Genomic DNA, 23,339 nt, shown 5'->3' on the forward strand with positions numbered 1-23,339 from the left:
TTTCTTCCTGCCACTTGTAACTAGGCAGTGACGACACGAGTGCACCTGACGAGTGATGCGCACCTGTACGTGCTCTCAAAGATTGTTTATTGGCGAGAGAACTGCCTCCTCACGTGACTATAGGCTAAAGTCTAAAAACGAAGTGCTGGAATGAGTTTTTACTCTGGTATCATTCAAATAACGATTAATTTTGACGGAGGGGAGGAATATGTTTGACCAAAAATGGCATAATTAATCCAGATTCAGACATCCATTGGTTGAATTCAGGGTAATCGAAGATGACACTGCTTCTGTACTAAACTGCACTCAAATCTACCCTTCTGTATCCCCAATGTTCACCTAAATGTCACTCAGCAGAAGGAACTCTGGCTGGGACACATCCTTTGGACTTGTCCCAGGCTTAATAAATCCTTGTTTGAGTGACATTTTCTTCAACACTAGTCATCTTTATACCAATGTCAACAGAAGGTGATGATAAATTATGGTATCGTTGTTGCAAAAGGGAATATTTTAACCCTCTGGAAAGGTGTACATTTTCCCGTTTTTCAAATTGTGACTTTTTACAATTGTGGCCATGGAATTATTAGCAGAGTGGGAGATCTTCCTGTTTTGCTTTGCATTGTGGTCTGTGAATGCCCTCTGCTGACTACACAAAAGTACCTTCTGGCAACAGTCTTAATGAGAGCTGCCTTGAATCCACAAAAACTTGTCTAAATAATGCATTTATATACACAAAAAATAACATAGAATAAATTAACTTTACATGGCATAAAGAAAAACCTATCAAAACATATTGTAATCCAATGAGCACCGATTTAAAAAGAGAAGAACAACACACTTAATACAAGAGCCCAAAGATCAACTCATGAGCTAATTTATTACACTAAATGTGATAAAGAAAATACGTACAAAAATAAAGAAAATAAAGCTAACACAATCAACAACTCCATCCCTCAGGTCCTTATTATTGAGTCCAGTGTGGGCCAATGGTCGACCCATCACTGTAATGTGTAAAAATGCATTGCGTTCGTTGGCACAACAGAAAACATAATGTATGACAGTAACAAGACTAACGCACAAACTTGTGTAGATGCTAAAAGACATAATGATATACAGTAAACATACTGTAAGTACAGGATCACAAGACCTCCTGTTTTCTTCAAACATACCCACACAGTTTAAAAAATATGATAAAGCCCATTTCCTCTACTAAAAGGGAAATGACTAACTATAAGGTGGCGAGTTTTGAAAATAAAATAAAAAACTAACAAAAAAACATTTCAAGTACAAAAAACAGCACCATGCATCAAGACAGAATTTAAACACAATAAAAAACCCTCAAGGTGTTGTTTTCCACTGCTAATGTGTGCATATGAAATGGATGAAGTTAATCCAAAAGGCCCGATGGTTTAGTGTTTTTAAGTGTGTCCCATCATGCTCATCCCACAGTCAGCCCCCGATTCTGGACAAGCCTCCAGTCGGGCCAGTCTGTTCTGCTCCAAGGCGATGGCCTCGGCAGAGTGCTTGCATTTCTCTGATCCACACTGACAGGTGAAATACTTGCTCTTAATGTCCCAGAAGCGGTCTCCATAATCGAATCTAAAAGAAAAGGACAAGGACAGTCAAGATAAAAAGTATTTGTAGAGTTTTTTAATTAAAATTACAGCCAGGTGGAGCATTAGGCAGATGTAAATAAATAAACATGATCAATGACAATGTAGAAAATCTCCAAAAACAAGGTATATTAAAAAATTAATTAAGAGTAGGGGAGTGAAATTGGGAATATAAGAAGGAAAGAAAAAGAAAAATATTCATTAAAAAGGCAGATGGGAGGATGTATAGGAGACAACAAAGGTGTGATTGTCTCACCCAAGCTCCTGTCCGCTGTGTATGTCTCTGGAGCTGAAGAAGGCAATGCGGGGAAACCTCAGGTCCTGGTGCAGCATGAACACACGCACTGGGATGAGGTTGGGGTCACACAGGTGGTTGATGAAGCGGCTGATGTTGCCATAGTAGCGGGCGTCGATGCAATACACCTCCCCATCCTTTACAGAGAGCACACAACAGGAAAGACATGCATTGTGTCAGAAAAAGAGTTTGCCAATCCCTTAACTTTTCCTCTAGCGCCCTCATCAGGTCATAATTATTAATGGTCCAAAATGTTCAATCTGCATTTTAAACATTCCATCAAAAATACAATGAAACACAACCATTGAATACAAACGTTCATTGTTTCCAGTAAAATGTAAAACTGACTGTAGAAGGTCACTATTTTTGAATGGTCTTGCTGTTTGTTTGTGTCTCTTAATTCAGGAAGTGATTGATCTTTAATGTTAAAATGATTGAAGAAATGTAAACAATAGACTTAAAATATTTTTTCCCCAACTTCATATAATCTGTCCAAAGTAACACACTGGAGAAGTGTTAACACTGCACTTTACACGGGAATTGTGAGCGCAAAGTCTGCTGTAAGCTAAAACATTGGAAAGGCTGTTGCTCAGCAGTTGTGGATGCATACTTTTTTCTTGTACCAAACAGCACAGATTAAGGTATGGCTAATTATTTACTTTGATAGTTATTCATTATTGTTTGTGCAGTTAATATGCAATGCACACTCTCTCCAATGTTTTCAGCCACAGTCATCTCTTTCTATAAATCAGCAGAAACAAAACGGTTCACCTTGTTGTCCAGGTCAAACAGGTACGAGTCATCTTCTCTGACGTCTGCCTCTGCGTCGGAGATCAGCTCCCCGACGTATCTATGGCAACAGAGGAGAGTAGTTTCATTTGTTTGTTGTATTTGTTTTCGTGGTAGGATGATTCATACAGTTCCTGCAGTGGATCACCTACTTCAGAAACTCTGACTTTTCACATATATGAGCAACCACTTGTGTGGAGGCGCATTTCTTACTCGCAGATGAAGCTTCCTTGGGGAATATCCTGCAGAGCTCGAACTCCCCAGCCCATCTTCTCTGTCCTGTACAGCTGGAGACGGACTCTGAGGGGAAACAAAGACGAAATGATGAGGATTGGAGTGGCCAAGAAGACTGAACAAGAAGTAATCAGTGTGGATATTGGTCATGCAAAAGGCAGAAAATGAATTGTTAGCCAAAAAATTGGGATGTTGATAATTGTTGGCAGCACATGAATGCCTTAAGTGTTTATCATCAGTGATTTATTTTGGTTCGCCATTAATTCCCCCGGGATAAACCGCTTTTTCCCTCCAGCCAATTACTTCACAAGGAATTTTTACTGTTAGGTTTGCTAAGTGTTACTGTTACTGAAATAATTAATAAAAACAGTTGCATGTGGATGATAAATATAATGTTAGACGAGTGAGTTATACTTACTTGATGCCTGCCTGTACCACCCTGTTCTTGCATGTTCGGTAACAGGAACACGCCATGTTGCATTCGAAGATGAGTGGAGGTTCAATTTTGTTGAACTCCTGGAGCAGCCGTTGGTCCTGGAGAAATTACAGATTAGTTCCTATTGAATCCTAGTCATTGCCGTCATGGATCTCACAGACTTTTAAACCAAAACCTCATTAAAATGTTGGTGAATAATAGCAGCTTTTACAGATCTTTAAAGAATCCATTGATAAAAAAATGTGCGCATGAAGCTGGTCAAAGTATGAAAATGAAGTCTGTCAGTATTGAAGTGAGGCCAATAATAGTTATTTCCTTCAATGGAGTCCTGCAGGTTTTCTGAGCAGATTACTTTGATGATGTGTGTATAAAGCATTTTCGATATTTACCTTGTCATACCAGCAGCGAATACTGAGCTGTCCACATAGGCAGTTACTAGATGAGCAGTCATCCGTGCAGCTGCAGTGCTGAAGTAAAGAGACATTAAAAAGGCGTGAGATGCATTTTTCATGAGGATAAGATCGTTGTGTTTGTGTAACAGTAAGAGAATAATAGCTAAACAAGTACAAAATGTTACCTGTAAGTGTGTAATATTGCGATCTATGTTCATTGCTGACGTTTCACAGTTTTCTGATACATATTTGTAGTCTGAGGGACAGCCCTCGTCGTCAACCGCATTTACACATGGAATCGGTACGTTCTCATAGCCCTGTGCAACGTCACTGCAACAGAAAGCAAGGGGTTATATCAGATATTCAAATATCTTTAAAATCGAGAATAAAGAGGACATGCCTGGTGAAGAATAAGTCTCATCATTTGAAGACCAGACTCAGTTCAAAATAACAGTACACCTACCTGCAGATGATTCTTTCAGTCCGAAGCATGCGATTGGTTATTCCTCTCCTCAGCTTCCTGTTGATCTGGAGAGCCACCCACACCGGCGTGTCGGCCCGCGCCAGGGTCAGAGGCGTGTCTCCTTCCCTGTTCACAACGTCAATGTCTGCACCTCTGGACAGGAACAACCTGCACGAGAGAGAGAGAGAGAGAGATCCACACCATCTTAACATCCCATTATCATACCGTACGTTCACTGTTTGCACAGTCAGGAGATGTGACTGTGGGCTAAAACTGACTTTCTGGCACAATTGAGAAAGTCTGCCGAATTAGCCGTTAGCAGCTCCTGTTTGCAGTGAATACATACTGACGATTATCACTGGATTACTGAAGAGAAGTTTAAAAATTTGATTATTCTCGGGTAAGTTCTGCAGTAATATTGTGTTATTTTTTTATGTCTATGTAGATTGATTGATGAATGTTTATTTGTTTTTCCCCTCTTTGTTTATTGGCTTTGCAGGGACATATAATTGACAAATATATTCAGAGTTGTACATGGGAACCAGTTCACTTTTTACATTCCCAAAACATATAAAGCCAACCCAGGAGGTTTATAGGTTATAGCTATTTAAGATAATCAAATCCATTGGAGGTTAAAGGAACACTGAAACTACAAATAGGTGCGTTATGTCTTTGTGTTTAGATTTGCCAAATTTTCTTCGCCTCACATCTCTCCAACCAAACAGGCAAAACACAGAGGGCGAGCGTTCAATGGTTGTTATGGCTTATGGTTCAACCAAAAGATAACAAAATATTCTTTAAACACGCAGCTACAGCTTGTGATGGACTCACGTCACACACTCCAGGAAACCCTCTCTGGCGGCGATGTGGAGCGGCGTGTCCCCGTGCATGTTGACTGAGGCGATGGAGCAGCCAGAGTTTAACACCAGCTCTGCTATGTCCACATTCCCCGCGTACGCCGCCCAGTGGAGACACACGTTCAGCTCCTGCAAAGAAAGATAGGACTGTTTAAAGTAATAACCTGAAATATTTCCATGCAAATACAACCTAAGTGTTTCTGTCACCATGTGTTATAGACAAAAGAGCTCAATTCTATGGGGGGGCGCCCTTAGCTCAGTTGGTAGGGCGTCCCCCCATGGGCCTCGGCCAGCAGCGGACCCGGGTTCGATTCCAGCCCGCGGTCGTACTCTGCATGTCACTCCCCTCTCTGCCCCATTTCAACTCTGTCTCTACACCAGTATTACTCATTGCGCGGCTCGCAAAGCGCATGCGGCTCGCATGGCAGTAAAAAAATACTGTGATATGATCATGCAGTTAATACAGATATTTCATAATACCATTAAAAACAAGCAGATCTATAACATCAAACCTGTTAAACTAACGTGCCTGCTCTCTTACAAATAATGAATAAAAGAATAAGTCAACAGAGGCATTACAAGGTGGAAATACAGACTAGAAAATATATTTAAACTTGCTCAGCCCTACGCTGACTGACCGCGGGGTTGCCAGATTTGTGGTGTTCATGCATTACAAGGGAGAATGTGCTCTTGGATAGATTGGGCTACGGTGGGGGAAAAAAATAACTCACGGTCAATAAAAATATGTTATGCATACCGTCTATCACAAGCATGCTCACGAACATGGAGTATATTAAATCATTTGCAAAAAATAAATCTCGTTTTATATCGCTAAATTGGAAGACACTAACAACCTGGCAACCATACGCACGGTACCGCAACAACGCTAGCTTGGATGCGATTTCAACATTTCATGCTGGTTATTTAACTGGTGTAATAAGGACTGAAAGTGATTGAACATGTGCTGAAAATTGATAGATGTCTATTCATAACCAGTTGGGCACCAGGTGGACAGATACAAAGCTCCACAAACGAGGAAAATTAAGTGTGTTGGCTAAACTGCATATTGTAGCCTATGTTCACTTTGATCAGGCAGGGTTCCCAATGTCTCTGAATTATTCCAGAAAAATAATAGGCTGCTAAACAGCTCACATATGACACAGTTGAATTAGCCTCTTAATTTTCCTCTCATAGTGCACCAGATTGATGCATTTACCTTTTGAAAGGTAAAAAAAATTTATTCCAGGGGGGTATTATATGATTGAATATGTCATTCATAATTCTTTTTTACAAATATTTGACTAAAAAGTAGGATAATAATTTATTCTTCAATAGCTTTGATGTTATGTGACCCAGTGTCTTCAAATTATTCCAGATAATAGTACACAGTCACACAACTCTTAATTTTCCTCCAAAAGTGCACCAGGTTGATGCATTCTGGGTTAAAAGGTACCAAATTTTCTTTCGGGGGAGCATGCCCCCGGACCCCACTAAGGACTGGGTTCCCTCAGTTTCACAAAATTCTGTGGGAAACACTGGTTCAGGAATTAGCCTACATATTAATAAGCAGACATGCTTGTATGACTGGATGTATAGCTTTTGATACTTTGCGGTAAAAATGGCTCTCCTGTTGACTTTGTCCTGTCAGTGCGGCTCTCATGAAAAAAATAGTGAATACCACTGCTCTACACTATCAATAAAGCATAAAAAATATCTTAAAAAAAAAGAGCTCAATTCCAGTTTAATCAACACCGTTATCTGTAAATTGCAAAGTAAATTGTAAAATAAAATTTAAAAAAACACACACACACACACACACACACACACACACACAAGTACCCAGTGTTCCACTAGAGCAAATATAGCATGGATACTAAATAGGAAACATACCATCAAACGACTTATACCAACTTTAGTGTTTGTTAGCAAAAACCTACTTTATCATTAATGGTGACATCAGCGCCTCTGTTCAGCAGTGCTCTTATCACTTCTACGTGTTTGTGCTCCGCAGCCCAGATGATTGGCGTCCAGCCGCCGCTGTCCTGAAACAAATCAACATGAAGAATCAGAATTAGGACACTGTGTTGAAGAATCCCATCAGTTTCACTAGACAAGAGGTTATTTTGTGGCTCTAAATTAGATCCTTCCATTACCTGTGCATTTACATCAACCTGCCCCGTTTCCAGAAGCATGTTGACAATTTCCAGGTTCCCTTGCTTGGCTGCGTGGTGGAGTCCTGTATATCCGTCTATCTCCTGAAGAACAAGGACACAAACAAAGACTGCAATCAACCAAACTCCTGATCGTTCACATTTCTGTTTTATTTTAATTTTAGGAACCAAGAGACACTCACAACATGATAGACACAGGCGCCGTTCTGGACCAAGTAGCGAGTCACTTCGATATGATTGTTGATTATGGCTTCCAACAGAGGGGTCCTCGTGTCTTTGTCCTTGGCTTCCACCTGAGCGCCGGCCTGTCAGTACACAATCAAAAATAATTCTTAAAAAAGGTTTTAGTTATGTTTTATCTTTTGCTGCAAACAATAACAACTTTATTTTGGGAGGCCAACAAAAACGAGCACTGAACAAATTGACATACATTTTATGCTAATATGGCACAATTACTCGTAAACTAAAGTGGACTGCTCCAGTGTAAAATATTGAGCCTCTTTTAACTCTGCTTTTGGTCTATGCAACTTAAGAAAATAATTGTCTCAATGAACTTTAAAGCTCTGTAAAGCTGGGAGGAACAGGATTTAAGTAATTTTTCCCTGTAGGTACATCACAAGTAGCAACACTTTTCACATTGCTTTCCATTGTACTTTGACACATTTTATCGTAAAAATAATGATTATAGCTTATTTATTGAATGTTTACTAATCAAAGGAAAAAGAGCCTACAAGACAGATGCTACAAAAGGATTCCATTTCTCACCTGTACGAGGATGTAGCAGACTTCCAGCAGACCTCTCTGAGCTGCAGCATGTAGCGCAGAGCGTCTGTTCTGAGAGTCGGGCTGGTACGTTGGATCTATGCCCTCCACTGTCATTCACACACACAGACACACAATTTTAGTAAACACATTTCTACATCTTTGAGTAAGGATAAGCAGCTCAGGAGAAATGAACAAGCAGTAAAACATTTCATAAAAATGAGAGCTTTAACATTGTGATCAAACCCAGGCAGTACATGTAAAATAAGATTTGACATGAAGGTTTTTGCCACTCACTCAGCATGAGCAGAACTCTCTGCACCTCTCCTTGTTTGGCAGCAGGGTAAAGCTGGCGGGGGTGGAACCTCAGTTTCTTTTTCCTAGCAAATCAAAGAACAACTATCACTAATTTGGTCTGATGTCCATTAAAAGCTATGTGATTTGTCTTGGAAGAGCTATAGCAAACCCAAAAGCGGAAGTATTTGTGTCACTGTAACATGCAATTGTGCAACAATCTGCTCCGACGGCAGATGTCTACGGATAGTGGAGATGCTAGAAAACACCCTTACAATTCTCAAGTATTCTACCGAGGCCACTTTTCAATCATTTAAAAATGAATGGTTCTGAAATTAGTCAAATCCAAACTCCTACCTCTCAGTGTCCTGTGTGAGAATGGCCTTCTGCAGCGCCGCCCTGCTGGGCCCAGGTGGCAGTGCACTGGGGCTGATGGGTTTCCCGTTGGGCATACAGAGAGAAGGCCCCACGCTGTCCACTCCCTCCTCTGCTGGGGGGGCGGTCGCCACGGTTACTGCAGAGGCTACGGGCTGCGGGGGCTGCTGCTCCACTGCTAGTGTTAGCAAGCCGTTACTGCGCATGCGAGCGCTGGAAGAGGAAGCCACAGAGACCACAGGTAAGAAACAATAACTTTGACACAGTTTAAAGGTCATCTAATAGTGTCAGATTCCCCCCCCTCCCTGTGACGTCATAATGGGAGAAACCAAGCACCCCATTGCCCACCTAACCTAGCAAATCATACACCTGTAATAAGCACATCCCCAGATCTCCCTAAATCTAACTGGGAGCTAGATTCTGGGCCATTCAGAGCAGACTCTGCTTTTTGGAAGGTGGGGCTTAAAGAGACTTCAAAACGGAGCGTTTCAGACAGAGGTTCAGACATGGACTGTGGGAAACATAAAGGGTGCTTTGGACACAAAACCATGAAAACAGTTCCTAATAGAAACCCAAATTAGAATTTTGTACCCTGAAAATGGGCATCATACGTCCTCTTTAATGGAGCCAATTACTATTCTCTCACATCCAATTCTTACCTGACGGGTCTTTCGGGCATCTTCCCGTCCTTCATGCCTCCAGTGGAGGCAGTGAGCCAGGGCCCGGTGGGGACGGAGGGAGGCAGAGACGGGGTGGTGGTGGAGGAGGCAGACATAGTGACCACGGTGGAGGCAGAGGCTGTGGATGAGCTGAATGAAGGGATGGTAACCTCCTGGGCCTCTGACGCGTCTTCTCCACAGTGGGGACAGAAAAGCATCCCGCCGTTTCCTCTGCTGCGCCCGCCGCCCAGCACCGTCACACAGCCACGATGGAACCGGTGAGCGATGCGCTGGTCCGGGCAGCACTCAAGAAACGTGCCCTGAAGGACAAGGAGGTGGTGTAGGGATATCGAGAAGAAAGCATTGACAACTCAAATTCTTAGGTGGAAAACGTTGCTTTAATGTACAATGTGCCTAGTGCCTTCTTTCCTTCTTAATATTTTAGTTTTTTATGACATCACCTGTCCTTTGATGTGTCCTAAGTGTTTTTTGTGTAACGCCTGCACTTTTACCATTTTCTTTTGATTGCTTATCTTTATCGCTTAATGCACATTCACTTGTGGTACTCCCAATTTCATTGCGTCTACTCTGTGCAATGTCAATAAAGGCTAACTTATCTTATCTTAACATCAACTGCACTAAAAGAAAATCAGTTGTGCATGAAGCAATGAACCAACTTTTAAGTATCAGAACATTAAATACACTGTATTTTTCCACGGTACTGTAGGTAGTTTAAATGTCTCACCGCTAAGCAGAAGTATCCACAGCCAGGACAGCAGTGGTGTTTGACCATGTGTGAGCGATGGGCGTCACAGAGCACCATGAGGGACACCCGACTGGACGGCCGCATCGTCTCCCCTTTCAAAGTCCGATTGGTACAAGCCCTCAGCTGACAAACAGAGCAGGAGAGAAGAGATTAGTTAGGGAGTTTGTAACGATATATTATTACTTTGCTTTGACTAAACCCTAATTACTTCTATTGATCAGCCACACTATTGACCCCACAAAGATTTTTTTTGTTCCAACGATTCAGCAATACAAAGCTAATTCAACACCATTTTAAGTAGCTTTATTACATGGAACTGATAAATGCGGTGTTCTGATTGGTCAATCACGGCATTCAACAGGTCTTTTATTTCCAGCTAGAATGGCCGCTGTCAAGTATAATCACCACTGCTAAGGGCCTACGTCATATGGATTTGGATGGATAAACGTCCACTAACAGGGCTACTACTCAATTTCAACATGACTTTGCATGTATCAGGAGAGCAGGGAACTTCGGAGTCATGGTAAATGTCTGAAAGGACTCCAGTCAAGACGGCTTTGGCCGCATATTGACAGTTATCTAAGCCCTGTTTGATTAAAAAAAAAATTATAATAATTACCCATTAATAATGGATGTGATGGGGCCTATTTCAAATGACCACATCAACAAGCACAAAGTCAACACAAACACACACATAGCCAGGGCAGAGACAAACCTCTCCGTTGAAGCTCTCGGTGGCCATACACTGTCGGCTGACGCGGTGGCTGGTGCTGTCGACCCGCGGAGCCTCCATCCTGCAGCTACACAGAGGGAGCTCCTCCAGCCGCTCTGTGTCCCCTGCATCGCTGCCTTCTGCAGAAGGGAGACAGGGTGGATTGTTCACCGGGTTAGTTTATGGTCGCAACTGTCCATTTTACATGGAAAGAGACGAACAAAAGGACCAATGTGTTAAAATAGTTTAACAGAAAATTTACCTTTTATAAACAGTAAAAAGTTTAATCTTATTCTCATGCAAAACGCCAAACTAGCTTTTCTCTGCTAAAAATCCATTTTCACCCTTTTCAGACATGTTATTAACCAATGTATTAATGTTATTCATGTCAACATATTCACAGTGCACACACAGGGCTCCTAATGGATGATATTTGCTACAAAATATTTTTATTATTGAATAAACAAAGAATTTGAGCATTTCTATTATTTTTTTAATCGTCTCTTTTGTTCTTAGTTTTATTTGATACCACCACGATAACAGAGAAAAAGACAAGGGCGAGACAGTTACCTTTAAAACAATTAAGATTACGGTATCTTGGATATTTCATCAACCTACCTTGATGAGGAGAAAGTGTCAGACTGTCCGCAGCAGCGATGTCCAGAGCACCCAAGGGAACCTCTGTGTACTCAGTGGGCCTGTCTGCTGAGGACAAATGACAAACTATCAGCACTTAGTATGAGACATGAGAGAAAATGGTGCAGTTGAATGGAGTGAATAATTCATAGATGCAATACCAATAAAAAATAACTATTCACTCTTCCTCTATTCGCCCCTTTAAAACATAGTATATACAATAACATTAGTATTACCTTTGGCAGCAATTAAAACCCTTTGAGTTTGTGGAAGGGTCTGTATCAGCTTTGCACATCTGGACGCTGTATTTGGTCCCTGTCTGACTTTGCAACACAGCGAGTGAGGTTCCTCTTTCTTCCAAAAATCCTCGATTCTCAAACACTGCATCTTCTCCTCTAGAGGTCTCATGGTTGGGGTCTTTGTCATAAATGCCTTTTTAGTTGTCGTACCATACTTTTTCCAATTCTGGACGATTCTTTTAATTGTACTATGAGGGACATTCAGCCCTCTGGAAATGGTCATGTAGCTTTGCCCTGATCTGTGCTTTTCAATGATCTTGTCATGAATTTGTTGGCTGTGTCTTTTCCCCTTTACCCTCATGATGTCTTGGTTAATTATTTTAATTGGCAAAAACAGTAGTTAGTTTCCACACCAAGGAGGATTTGAGCCTAATCAAACCTTGATTAGACACAGGTGGTGATGTACATTTATTATGGGACCTCAAAGGGCTGGACCAAGGATGTTTCTGTTGGATGTACCGGTAAGTAAAGGTTAACACTATATTATTATTAAATATTTTTTTTTAACATTTAATTGGGATTCATTGGTAGAGATTTGTTTTTATATTGACAATTAAGGGACTTTGCTGTGTGGCAACAGGTAGTTATCATGGACGCATAGTGGACCATGTTCCAGACATATCAAAACGATAGATATAGCCTACGGGGTAACAAAAAATATTATTGATTTGACGATGAAAGTTAGCATAACAAAGCAGCGCAAGCTAGCAAAATAAAGACGAACCCCGGAACGAGCATGGATTCAGAAGATATTATTAAGTCGATAAAAGGACCTAAAAACGGATATTAACGGCTTGATACATTCAATTAACGACTCACTAACTTGGGACAGGAATTTAACGGCAAACTTGACAAACTCGTGGCAGAAGTTCAGATCGTTTTTGATGGAGTTGAGGAAGTGTAGTCCGTTTTGTGGCGCAGGTGGCGGGATGATGATGGAACTATAATAAACGCATATTTGGACATTTCAGCGGGAGAAGAAGAAAAGTCCGACACAGTGACTAAGTTTATTGAGAAAACCCCGACTTGGTTATCTAAAATACAGCGCGGCGCGGACTCATCGGTCTCTAGCGTCAAAACCCCGATCCGAAACTCCGCCGAGAGACGTAGCCGTAGCCTATCGTGATCAATGAATTGTTTAATACTAAAGTGGTGAAGAGAGAAGGAGGGATGAATCAAGCTAGGAAGCAAGCAGGCTAACCAGCGCAGAAGAGGTACGCAGCCAGCCATAGAATGAGGTAAGAAAGTCTCCATCTCCCTTCGAGGTCTGTTCATCTATTCTATATGTTTAACAGTTTATGTTTTTGTTCAGACTTTGCTTTTAGGGACTACTAGCCTACTGTAATATCAATTTCTTGGAAAACGAATGGCCAGGTTGGTGGCACTGGCCATAACTTGAGAATTGCTACTTAGATGTGGATGGTCTGAGCTACATTCCTCATGATCTGCCCCTAGGCCCTGTGCTGGTAGGTCCATGGTTGGGGTGAATGAGTTTGAGCGGTGATAGCATGAGAAGAAGGCCCATAGACAGTTTGCATTTGTAATAAATAATTAGAGGCCTTTCTACTTGTAACATCTGGAGATGAATTATGGGAAGAGGGGATATGGTGAGGAAATTGATATACTGCACATTGTATGCATCTTCTTTTGGTTTATTGTCAATATTAAGCCAATATAGCCTATGATAAATATATTATATTACGTTTTATATGGCTTTTTTTTCTTACCTGCTTGTTATGCGTTATTTATGTACCATCTAAGTCAGGGGTGTCCAAACTTTTTTCACTGAGGGCCACATACAGAAAAATCTACGAAGGGCCGGGCCACTTTGCAAAAATAACACATTTATCAGGACATGTAGCTGCTCTGATGTTTAGTTTCATAGTGTCTTCGGAAATTGTAATCCTTCTTCACGGCAACACTTTCCTTGCACATTAAAAAGATACATCGCCCCTCTTGTTAAATGCCATTAATACACCCAGTGTTTTCTGCTTTTACGTCTAATGTCCAGCTTGGTGAAAATATTAGCCAGCCGAGATCCCGCCCCTCCAAGGGGGGTCCGGGGGTATGCCCCCCCGGGAGATTTTTTTAAGTTTTTAAAGTGAAATGCATGAATCTGGTGCACTTTGAGAGGGAAATTAAGAGGCTAAAGCTGAAGAATTTTGTATGAAAAAAAATGTAAAAACTGTCAGATGAATTAGAAGCTATTGGAGAAGGACACATGGATTTTCCATAATAATATTAATTTAAATTAAAATATTATGCAGGGTCCTCTGGGATGGCCTTGGTGCTCTTTTTCTTTTATGGGACATATTTCTCTGTAATATAATGAGTGCATTTAAATTATTTAAAAATGAAAAGGGCCATATTACATTATATTTTTAAAATGTTCCAAGGGCCAATCAATCAGTGTTTGACACCCCTGCACTAGTGGGTTAACTAAGAAATGCAAAAAAAAAAAAAAAAAAAAAAAATTTTTTTTTTTTCAAAGGGCCATATTGCATTATATTTTTAAAATCGGCCGCGGGCCAATAAAAAGCGGGCCGCGGGCCGCAGTTGGCCCGCGGGCCGTAGTTTGGACACCCCTGATCTAAGTGGAATACGTTGATACCACTTTCGTATTAAATGTGAATGAATGGTCTGACAATCCCAGTTAAGCAGAGGAGCAGGGTACTTGCAAAAAGGATAGGACATAAAGTTATATTCTTTGAGTGACACCTAGATTAGACACAGGTGATCTACAGTTAAGTGATTATGTGACCTATACTGGCTGCACACAGTGATATTTGTGTTGGATCAAAGTAAAGGGGATGAACAATGCAATTTACATCTTAATTTAGATTCAATTGTGGAGATTTGTTTTATCCTCGACAGTAAAGTGACTTTTCTGTTGATCAAGAAAATTCTAACTTTATCTGACATGTTTAAATATGGGAGATAAACGTGTTTCTAGTAAAAGGTAATGTCACTCACCTCCCCCTGTCTCCACCACATCAGCTGCGTTTCTCTCTTTGTCCTGGTCCGACTGATGCCACGACGACTCCTCACTCTCATTTCGACTCTCGACCGCTCTCTGTGTTTCCGACTCTGAACTCTGCAAGGGAGAAATTCTGTCTGAATATAAAAATGTGACAAATCTGTGAAGAGTAGAATAAGGGGTTAAGCAATTCCCGTTTTATTTTTTAAATTAGCTTTTTATTAACCAACCTAAAAAGACTAACCGACTACTATACTCGCCAATAGCATTGGATGATGAAGATAAACTGAACTATGTGATACACATAATCCTGCCACTGTTTTGATGCTATTCTGCAGTTGGAACAAATAAATAGTAGGTTCAACAAAATTATTTAATGTTTTATTGCTATGGCAAATGGTTTATGAAGAGGGGAAGTATAATAGCTAGATAAGAACGTAATTATCAAGCTATAAGATAGATAGAATCACTCACATGATCTGACATGTTCACTGACCCCTCTATGTCTTTAGTTTGCTGCCGTGCTTCTGCCCCACCATTCTCAAACTATAGAATAAACAAAAGCACAGCAAGTTTAACAATTCAAAGATTTTCTGACAATTATGGACAATAACCGCTTTTCACTGACAATAAGTAGATCTAAACCTCACACCTTTTCTGAATCTCGCATAATAGGACTGGATGTCTGAATATTCTCGACTACTAACTCCTCTGATTCCCCCACACTGCTGCTGCTCTTCTCTGGCGCAGTAATAGCAACAGGCTCCACCTTTTTATGGACTATTGTTTCTTTCTGAGTTTTGTTAAACAAATAAAAGAAAAAAAAATAGCAGAAGACATTGGGGAACAACAGACAAGATTAACAACTGATGTTATTAGATCAGTAAAGTATAAATGATTTTCTTAAAAAAAACAGCCTTACCAAAGTTTGATCATTTTCTGGAATGTTCTCGGACATCTCAGGTGTGCCGTCGGATATTTGACCCAGTTTTCTCCTTTTTGCAACTATTGGAAACATGACAACGCGGACTAAACAAGGCACTCTATCACATTTTTGTTCATATTAATTTGATTATTTTAAAGATACTATACGATTTTCAATTTAAAAAAGTATTTTTCACTGGCCTTTTTTTCACAATAACCATTCCACTTAAATGTAACTGTGTGACTAGACTAGACTTCTAACAGGCAAACATTACTAGTGTATCACCGTTTTCTAGCTTTCGTAAGCGACTCACACATAAATACGGTTGTTACATACTCCGGTACAGTTGGTGGCGGTATGCATGCACCAAGAAAGTTATGGTTGCAACCCGCCAATAAACGAAAAGAAGAAGAAGAAGTAAAGCGACTCACCAGTTTCAGAGTCGGAGGAAAGGCAGGCAGAGGATCCTGAAGGTGTCACAGGTGCAACAGGTGCCTCGAATTGGCTCATCTGGAAAACAAAAACAGTCAGTAAATCACAGTCTTGAAAAAGGTTTTAACAAAGAAATGAACCACTGTCAAACCTGTACGTTTTGCCACGGACTAGTTTGATAACCAGAAGGCCAAGAAGATGTCAGAAGTGCTGGTACAAAATAAACAATTGCACATCTGATTTTACTCATAAAGGAGAAGTACTTGTTGGCGATTATAAAGGCTCACCTGTGCTGGTGGGGGCCTGTTCATGGTCTTGCGGGCCCGGTGGATCTTGTACGGGGCGGGGGAGACGGAGGGAGAGGAGGAAGCGGTGGCAGAGGAAGTGGAAGAGGAGAGACCAGGTGCCGGGGCAGACTTACTGCTACCGGGCCCTGAAACGCTCATCTTTGCTCTGCCCGGCGACAACGTTGATGATGTAGAAGGTGAGGAGGACGCTGATAGAAGGGACTTTGCTGCGTGTCCTGTAAGACGGAGGGATAAGAATTGAATTTGAATTGCTTGAAAATTTTCCAAAATCAGTGACATGAGAGCAGATGCCCCCCAGTTATCAAATCACCCAGGTCTTACCTGCAGCAGGTTTGTCCGGGGAGGAGGGGGGTGAACAATTGCCTCCCTCGTCTTCAGAGTTTGAAGCGTCCTTCTCTGGCTCCTGCGATAAGAACATTGACGACATAGCACCCATGGACTCGGTCGTCTTGGCAACAGCAGCTGTGCTGGGGGCTGCATTATCTGGAAAATGTAAGAGTTCTCCATATGTTTTACAAAGTCACACGACAGTTCTGTTTATTTGTGTATGTAAAAATTAACACGATTTCTAACTAAATCTCTGTGCAGAAATGAGCAGCAGACGCACCTTCCTTTGCTTGACTTGGTCCAGCTATTGACTCTTCTGCTGTGTCTGAGTCATTTCCTTCAGGAGGCTCCTGGCAGATGAAACCAAAAAAATTGCAGATTTTATTGTCAAGAAAAAAGTATCTGTCCTTTTAAAAGGTTATTCCTATTCAGGATTACACTCAAACTAACACTTCAGAACTATGAGCCCTTTCTGTGTTTTGGGGAATTAATCAGTAGCCTAACCTAGTTTTACCTAGGCCTACATTTTAGACATTACAGGACTGGTGAAAGCAGCAAATCACTGATCTCTCATTTGTTTGTCCAGTCTCAACCATAGACTGTAGCCTACATGATCAAGATGCAATTGGGTTTCGAGATGAAATTCGGTTACCAGCCTCACCTAAATAATATCATTTTCAGTCATCAATTGCTGATGTGTTCACGATAAACCAAAATAAACCTTTCGACCAATGGCTGCTCGTCTTTGTACGTTACGTCACATACCGCCATCAGTCAGTCAGCCCATTCATGCCATTTACACAAACCAAAGCAAGACCCTACCGCCAACAATAGTCCGTAAAAACAAACAGGCAATGTAGATTTTAACCACCTCAACATCTCACTTTTGGTGGGGCATACAAAAAGTACATTTTGTCTCAACATTTGCTTCTACAACTTTAAGCGATCGAAACATAGCCTACGGACACCTTTTATAACGTAAAAAACACAACGCAGGACGAAGATTATGCAGTCATGTTAACAGTCAAGGAGTGAGGCAAAAACACGAGCACCCTTGTAACTACAGCTATTTCAGTCAGATAAACACAGAATTGTTCCAGGCTAACGCGGCTAACAGTGTAGCACAGCTTTGCAACAAAGAGCTCTAATAATCGACAAACAATGTTGCATTGTGGCAGACTGCAGCGTCAGTGGCAGGCTTTTTGCAATGTATGCTAATGCGTTAACAAGTGGTCAAACAGGCGTAAATACAGTCAGTATGTAATTTTGTTGTGTTGCATTGGGGTTTGCTACCTTTGTCGAAGTCGCAGATGCCGACATGTTTCCCGACGAGCACCCCGACGTATATGAACGTGATCACGTCATCGCCGGTGTTACGCCCATAGGTTACGCCGAGTTTTGCCTACCCTACAGATAATTGCTGGCACACAAGCTAAAAGAGGAATTATTTCCAATTTGTTTTAAGATAATTACATCGCATTTTGAAGACTTCTTTTGACATTATAATTAGTTTTTTCATAATTTTGACTTTCTTGACTTTTGTTATATTGACTGTTTCATTTTGATGGCCTTTTGTGCAATCCAGAAGAAGGCCTACAAATAGTTACATCTATCTATCTATCTATCTATCTATCTATCTATCTATCTATCTATCTATCTATCTATCTATCTATCTATCTATCTATCTATCTATCTATCTATCTATCTATCTATCTATCTATCTATCTATCTATCTATGTGCATTATTCAGTATGCACAAAACTACTGTCGAAACTCGACGTAACACCTTTTGGGCCCGCCCCCTTCATACTCTGATGGGAGGAGCGCTGATCAGAAGTCAGCGTGCGTACTATGATTTTACAGCTAACCGTCAGAAGAGGCACCCCTCGAAAACCGATTCAAAGTCAGTTTCAGAGAAAAAGAGGCAGTCTAGCGGTGTTTGTGTCTGTTGTCACGAGATGCGAAAGGGGCCAAAAAGTAAACAGAAATTGAAGCATTAGGCTATGTATGCGGAAATATTGCCAGCTAATGAACGTTAACGGTTGTTGCTGTGTAGCAACAAATACAGGCTTGGTTTTCTAGAGAGCACTGAAGACAAGGAAGGTGAGTGACAGCAAAGTTTAACGATTTTTGTTCGTTTTGTGTGGTTGCTCAGTAGCAGATGAGAGCTAATTTGCAGCTAACGTTAGCCACTGTCCAGATTAGTGGGAAACATTTGGCCAGAAGTAAAAAGATGAAAACAAACGTCTCTAACGGCAATCACACCCGTCGATTTCATAGCCTCATTTTCATTGTAGACTGCATTGTAGACATGTTTTCTTAGTTAAGTTAATATGAATGTCTTTGTAATTTCTTCCACAACCACACAGGATAGCTAACTTTCAAAGCTGATGATTAATCGATAAAATAGCCTACTGTTATAGTGACGTAATACCAGCAATATACCATCTGTTATCACATCACTACATAATGATATTGTCATAACAAGTGATACAATCTTATTTCATTTTCTACCTCAGATCTGTTGGATACAGTGTTTTTTATAGACTCTCGATTTGAATGACCAAAACTCTCATGAATAGTATTTTAATGGGTAAAAAGAGGAATAAACCTCCAGTAAGGGCGACAGAGCAAGCCATAGATAATCTTCACTGCACGCCAATAGAAGGCGTGCAGTGAAGATTAACCAACATCCCTTACCCAAGGACATTCAGTTTAATATATGTGACAAAGTAAGGCAGCTAATCTTCACATTTGAAAAGGTGAAACAATTGATTACCGAATAGATTTAGACTGATGTATGTCTCGATTGACTATTGGTTTTACTTCTAGGGCGGCTATAGTCAGGCTTTTGAGAGGTTGGTATCAGTCACACGTTAAAAAAAAACATTGCACTTGCTGTTGTCGTAATTTGACCCTAATGCATTGCCATTCTTTTTGCATTGAGCAGTTCGTGCTTCAGATTTCCACCAACAGGTTCAATAAGTATATGAAACTCTAGAAATAACCCATATTTGACATAGAAATTTAAAAAAATAGTTTACAATAATGCTGTATGTCCCGAGCATTTGAATAGACTCCAATTTTCCAGACATTAAGCCTTCCTAAAGATATTCCTGTGTTTTTGCCATGGTGTCTGCCTTTTGATTTTCTTAATTTAAAGAGTTATTTGTCATGAATGCCCTCTCCTCAGTGAAGATGGAGATGCTGTGTTTCCGGTTACCGGGCCACGGGGACACGACCCTGACGCACATTAATTCCCTGAGGTCCCGCCAACAATTTTGCGACATCACCATTGTTGCCAGCGACAACCAGACATTCAAGGGGCATAAGGTGGTGCTGGCAGCGTGCTCTCCTTTCTTACGGGACCAGTTCCTCCTCAACCCGTCCTCTAAGCTTCAAGTAGGCAGATGACAACGCACACACAGTGTCACACCATAGATGCTGTCATTGTATCTCTCTGGTGAGTAAAAACAATGCTTTCTCATGTTGTTTCTTTCACATTTTCACTCAGGTGTCGATGCTGTACAGCTCCAAAGTGGTGTGCGATCTGCTGCAGTCTTGCTACACTGGCGTCCTACAGTTTAACTCGGGGGAGATTGTGAACTACCTGACCGCTGCCAGCTACCTACAGATGGAGCACATTGTGGAGCGTTGCCGCGGTGCCCTGAAGAAGTACATGCAGCTAAAGAACCCCAGTCCCTCAAAGGTCAGTAATCCAAAACAATCATTCTAAATGTTAACGTATTATTTGTAGTTGATGCTTGTCTCGTGCAGTGAAGGCGAATCATTCCTAGCTTTCATTGATGCAGTTTTCATGTTTTTTTTTAGCAATCTCATCATCCTGTTTCTCTCTCTCCAGGTGACTTCAGAGGAGAGCAGGTCTGGACTGGTGATCGTCAGCGGAAGCATTCGCTCTGCTGCGTCTCCTCCTCTGGTGCGCTCAGTGGAGGAGAACAGCGGTGACATGTCTTCTCATTACCACCTCAACAGTCCAATGCAGGAAGAGGTGTGTATTAAGGTTTGTGTGTGGGAGAAAAACTCAAATGCAAGGGTAACTTTCAAATCTAGTGTCAACAATAACATTACTTATTAAGTATAACACAGAATTAGACAGCAAAACAATCTGGAGAATAACAGGATAACAATATAGTTACAATGTAAGATATTTTAATTTGCCATCAAAATTTACTTAAAGATGCTACAGTCAAAAAAAAAGTAGTATATTATAATAAGCTCATTAAAGGTCCTGAAACAATCAATCAAAAGAAAGTAGTATTCCAGTTTAGTATAATTCCACAATACTAAGTATAATTTCCACCTTACTAAGTCTTCTTTCTGTTACAGATGAATGCATCAGACGAGGAGGAGGTCCGGCGACAACACAGAGATCTCGTAGAGCTCAGAAAGCTCAGAGAGTTAGAGGTGCACTTAGCCCGGGACAGAGAGGAGGAGAGATGTGCTCTCTCTGACGGCCCTGCAGAGGCGTCTTACCCAGAGACTGACGGTGTGGTCAACGGAGGAGAACACTGTGAATATGACTTGAATGCAACTGAAGAGGATCTCAGCTCTGCGGGACTCAACGCAGAAGGGCTCCGCACTTTCAGACACAGGCTGCACGACCCCAAAACAGCCCGGGGCCGAGGGAGAGGCAGGGGGAGGGGTTTCAAGAGGAGGAGGTGGATGTCATCGCAGGAGAAAAGAGCCACAGACAGCGATCAACACCTGCAGGATGTGTGGTACCTAGCAACGGCGGGAGGTCTTGGGATGGACTTGAGCCAAGACAGGCCGAAGCCAGGAGGCTACGTGTCAGTTGAACTCCCACAATTAGACTTTGGCATGGGTGACGTCAAGGGAGAAAGTTTGTCACCGGGGGGGGCTGCTGCTGGCAGCTTGAGCCAGTACGCGCTGGAAGAGTCTGGCTGTGATGCAGGCGAAGGGAGTTCGGGGTTGACAAACGAGGGAGGGGATGAGTCCGTGGCAGTGGTGGGCTCCACTTCTAGCGTGTCCGGGCCAGTGATCTGCGAGCACTGCGGCATGACGTTCCCCTCCGTGCTCTCTCTGGCAGCCCACTCGCGCTCCACTCACATGCTGTACACCTGCCCCTGCTGCGGCAAACACTTCCACCACGCCGCCAACCTCACCCGCCACATGGCCGTGCACCGGGGCGGAGGCAAGTCCCACCAGTGCCCCCTGTGCTACAAGTCTTTTACCCAGAAGTCCACACTGATAGACCACATGAACCTGCATAGTGGAGAGAGACCGCACCGCTGCGCCTACTGCCACGCCCGCTTTGCCCACAAACCGGCCTTAAGACGGCATTTAAAGGAACAGCACGGGAAAACCACGGGGCAGAACTCACTGCACGAGCAGGAGGAGATAGAGCGAGCCAACGCTGCCGGAAGAATACGAGAGGAAGAGCAGGAATGCCTGGTCACCGAACAGATGTCATAGGTCAAAGCATTACAGGTGCCGTGTGTCATATATGAATATTTAGTGGCATCTAGATGTGAACGTTGTAGATGTCAACGTCTTCTTTGTAACCCCTCTCTTTCGAATAATTACAGAAGCTACGGTGGCCTTCAAGGACAAGAAGCTAGTTACTAAAGCAGGCATTATCCACCACTGCCTGAAGTCTTTCCATAATATCAAGTGATGAGGAGAAGATGTTAATTATGGGGGCGCCTTTAGCTCAGTTGGTAAGGCGTCCCCCTCCCGGGCCGGGCCCAGCAGCAGACCCGGGTTTGATTCCCACCTGCGGTCGTTCTCTGCATGTCACTCCCCTCTCTGCCCCATTTCACCTCTGTCTCTCTGCACTTTCAAATAAAGCATAAAAATGCCCAAAAAATATCTTTAAAAAAAAAAGATGTTAATTATTTTATTCTATAATACTTCTTCTTTGTATTCTAACAGGTGCATTTTCCCTAGGGCACCCACTATAGAAAAAGCATATGGCCGTTACGTCCATTCTGTGCTACTGTAGAAACATGGGGGTGCAACATGGCGGCCTCCATGTAGGGTGACCCGCTCCAATGTAGATATTAAAGGCTCATTCTTAGGAAATAAAAGTAACAACTGAGCGATTATAGATTAATTTTAACATACTTATGAATATTATATTTAATTTCAACCAAGTCTGTTCTAAAAAAGTGCCAATAAATTATACACACTGCACCTTTTAAGGCAGCGAAGTGCTCCTCAGACTGACAGCTCACCATCATTTGATTTGACAGTGACCAGCTTTCTAGTCTGTGCAGCTGACTGTGTGGCCTTTAAAAATGTGACTGTGAAATATGTTTAATATACACTGAATAACGAGGCCTTGTTTCACACACAGACGACATTTTGACTTAGATCATAGCATGAAAAGCACAAGAGCCAGAATGTACAACACAGTAACCCTGAACTAGTAACTTCAAACCGCTAAATGGAATTATGTCATCCTTAATAAATCACCACTTTGACATGTTAAAGTGTCCTCAGTGACAAAGGCCTGTTGATTTTCATGTCTCTTAGTTTGACCAGTTTTACTCAGACCTGTAAATCAGGAACTCCAGTATATGTAACACATGTTCAGGATGTAAATAAAATATTCTGAAAGTCTCTTCTTTGGCTAT

The 23,339-nt window shown here is 41.7% G+C and overlaps 2 protein-coding genes across 8 annotated transcripts; one reads left to right on the top strand and one right to left on the bottom strand.

The window, feature by feature from the left end:
- Window positions 1-910: 910 nt before the first annotated feature.
- ehmt2 (euchromatic histone-lysine N-methyltransferase 2) lies at window positions 911-18,044 on the bottom strand. Of its 6 annotated transcripts, none has more exons than XM_080045977.1 (28): window positions 18,016-18,044; window positions 17,003-17,072; window positions 16,717-16,878; window positions 16,375-16,610; window positions 16,087-16,165; window positions 15,653-15,735; window positions 15,383-15,523; window positions 15,205-15,276; window positions 14,727-14,847; window positions 11,437-11,523; window positions 10,822-10,958; window positions 10,086-10,229; window positions 9,341-9,660; window positions 8,664-8,894; window positions 8,310-8,392; window positions 8,016-8,122; window positions 7,433-7,555; window positions 7,233-7,334; window positions 7,017-7,121; window positions 5,054-5,208; window positions 4,223-4,390; window positions 3,945-4,089; window positions 3,757-3,834; window positions 3,350-3,465; window positions 2,911-2,997; window positions 2,680-2,758; window positions 1,870-2,045; window positions 911-1,599 (listed from the first exon to the last, which is right to left on the bottom strand). In XM_080045977.1, the coding sequence occupies exons 1-28, from the start codon at window positions 18,040-18,042 to the stop codon at window positions 1,419-1,421; spliced, it is 3,615 nt and encodes a 1,204-aa protein (XP_079902103.1). In that variant the 5' UTR covers window positions 18,043-18,044; the 3' UTR covers window positions 911-1,418. The 6 variants fall into 6 exon arrangements, with proteins under 6 accessions (XP_079902103.1, XP_079902102.1, XP_079902101.1 ...); XM_080045976.1 differs by having other exon boundaries at window positions 5,054-5,226; XM_080045975.1 differs by having other exon boundaries at window positions 7,017-7,334; window positions 11,437-11,520.
- Window positions 18,045-18,606: 562 nt separating this feature from the next.
- Window positions 18,607-23,253, top strand: LOC307264189 (uncharacterized protein). 2 transcript variants are annotated; one of them, XM_080045486.1, is made up of 5 exons: window positions 18,607-18,825; window positions 19,916-20,124; window positions 20,237-20,431; window positions 20,585-20,731; window positions 21,070-23,253. In XM_080045486.1, the coding sequence occupies exons 2-5, from the start codon at window positions 19,921-19,923 to the stop codon at window positions 22,174-22,176; spliced, it is 1,653 nt and encodes a 550-aa protein (XP_079901612.1). In that variant the 5' UTR covers window positions 18,607-18,825; window positions 19,916-19,920; the 3' UTR covers window positions 22,177-23,253. The 2 variants fall into 2 exon arrangements, with proteins under 2 accessions (XP_079901612.1, XP_079901613.1); XM_080045487.1 differs by having other exon boundaries at window positions 19,921-20,124.
- The last annotated feature ends 86 nt before the right edge of the window (window positions 23,254-23,339 follow it).

The sequence above is a fragment of the Ammodytes marinus genome, assembly GCF_949987685.1.
Source record: "Ammodytes marinus genome assembly, chromosome: 17".
NCBI lineage: Eukaryota > Metazoa > Chordata > Actinopteri > Uranoscopiformes > Ammodytidae > Ammodytes > Ammodytes marinus.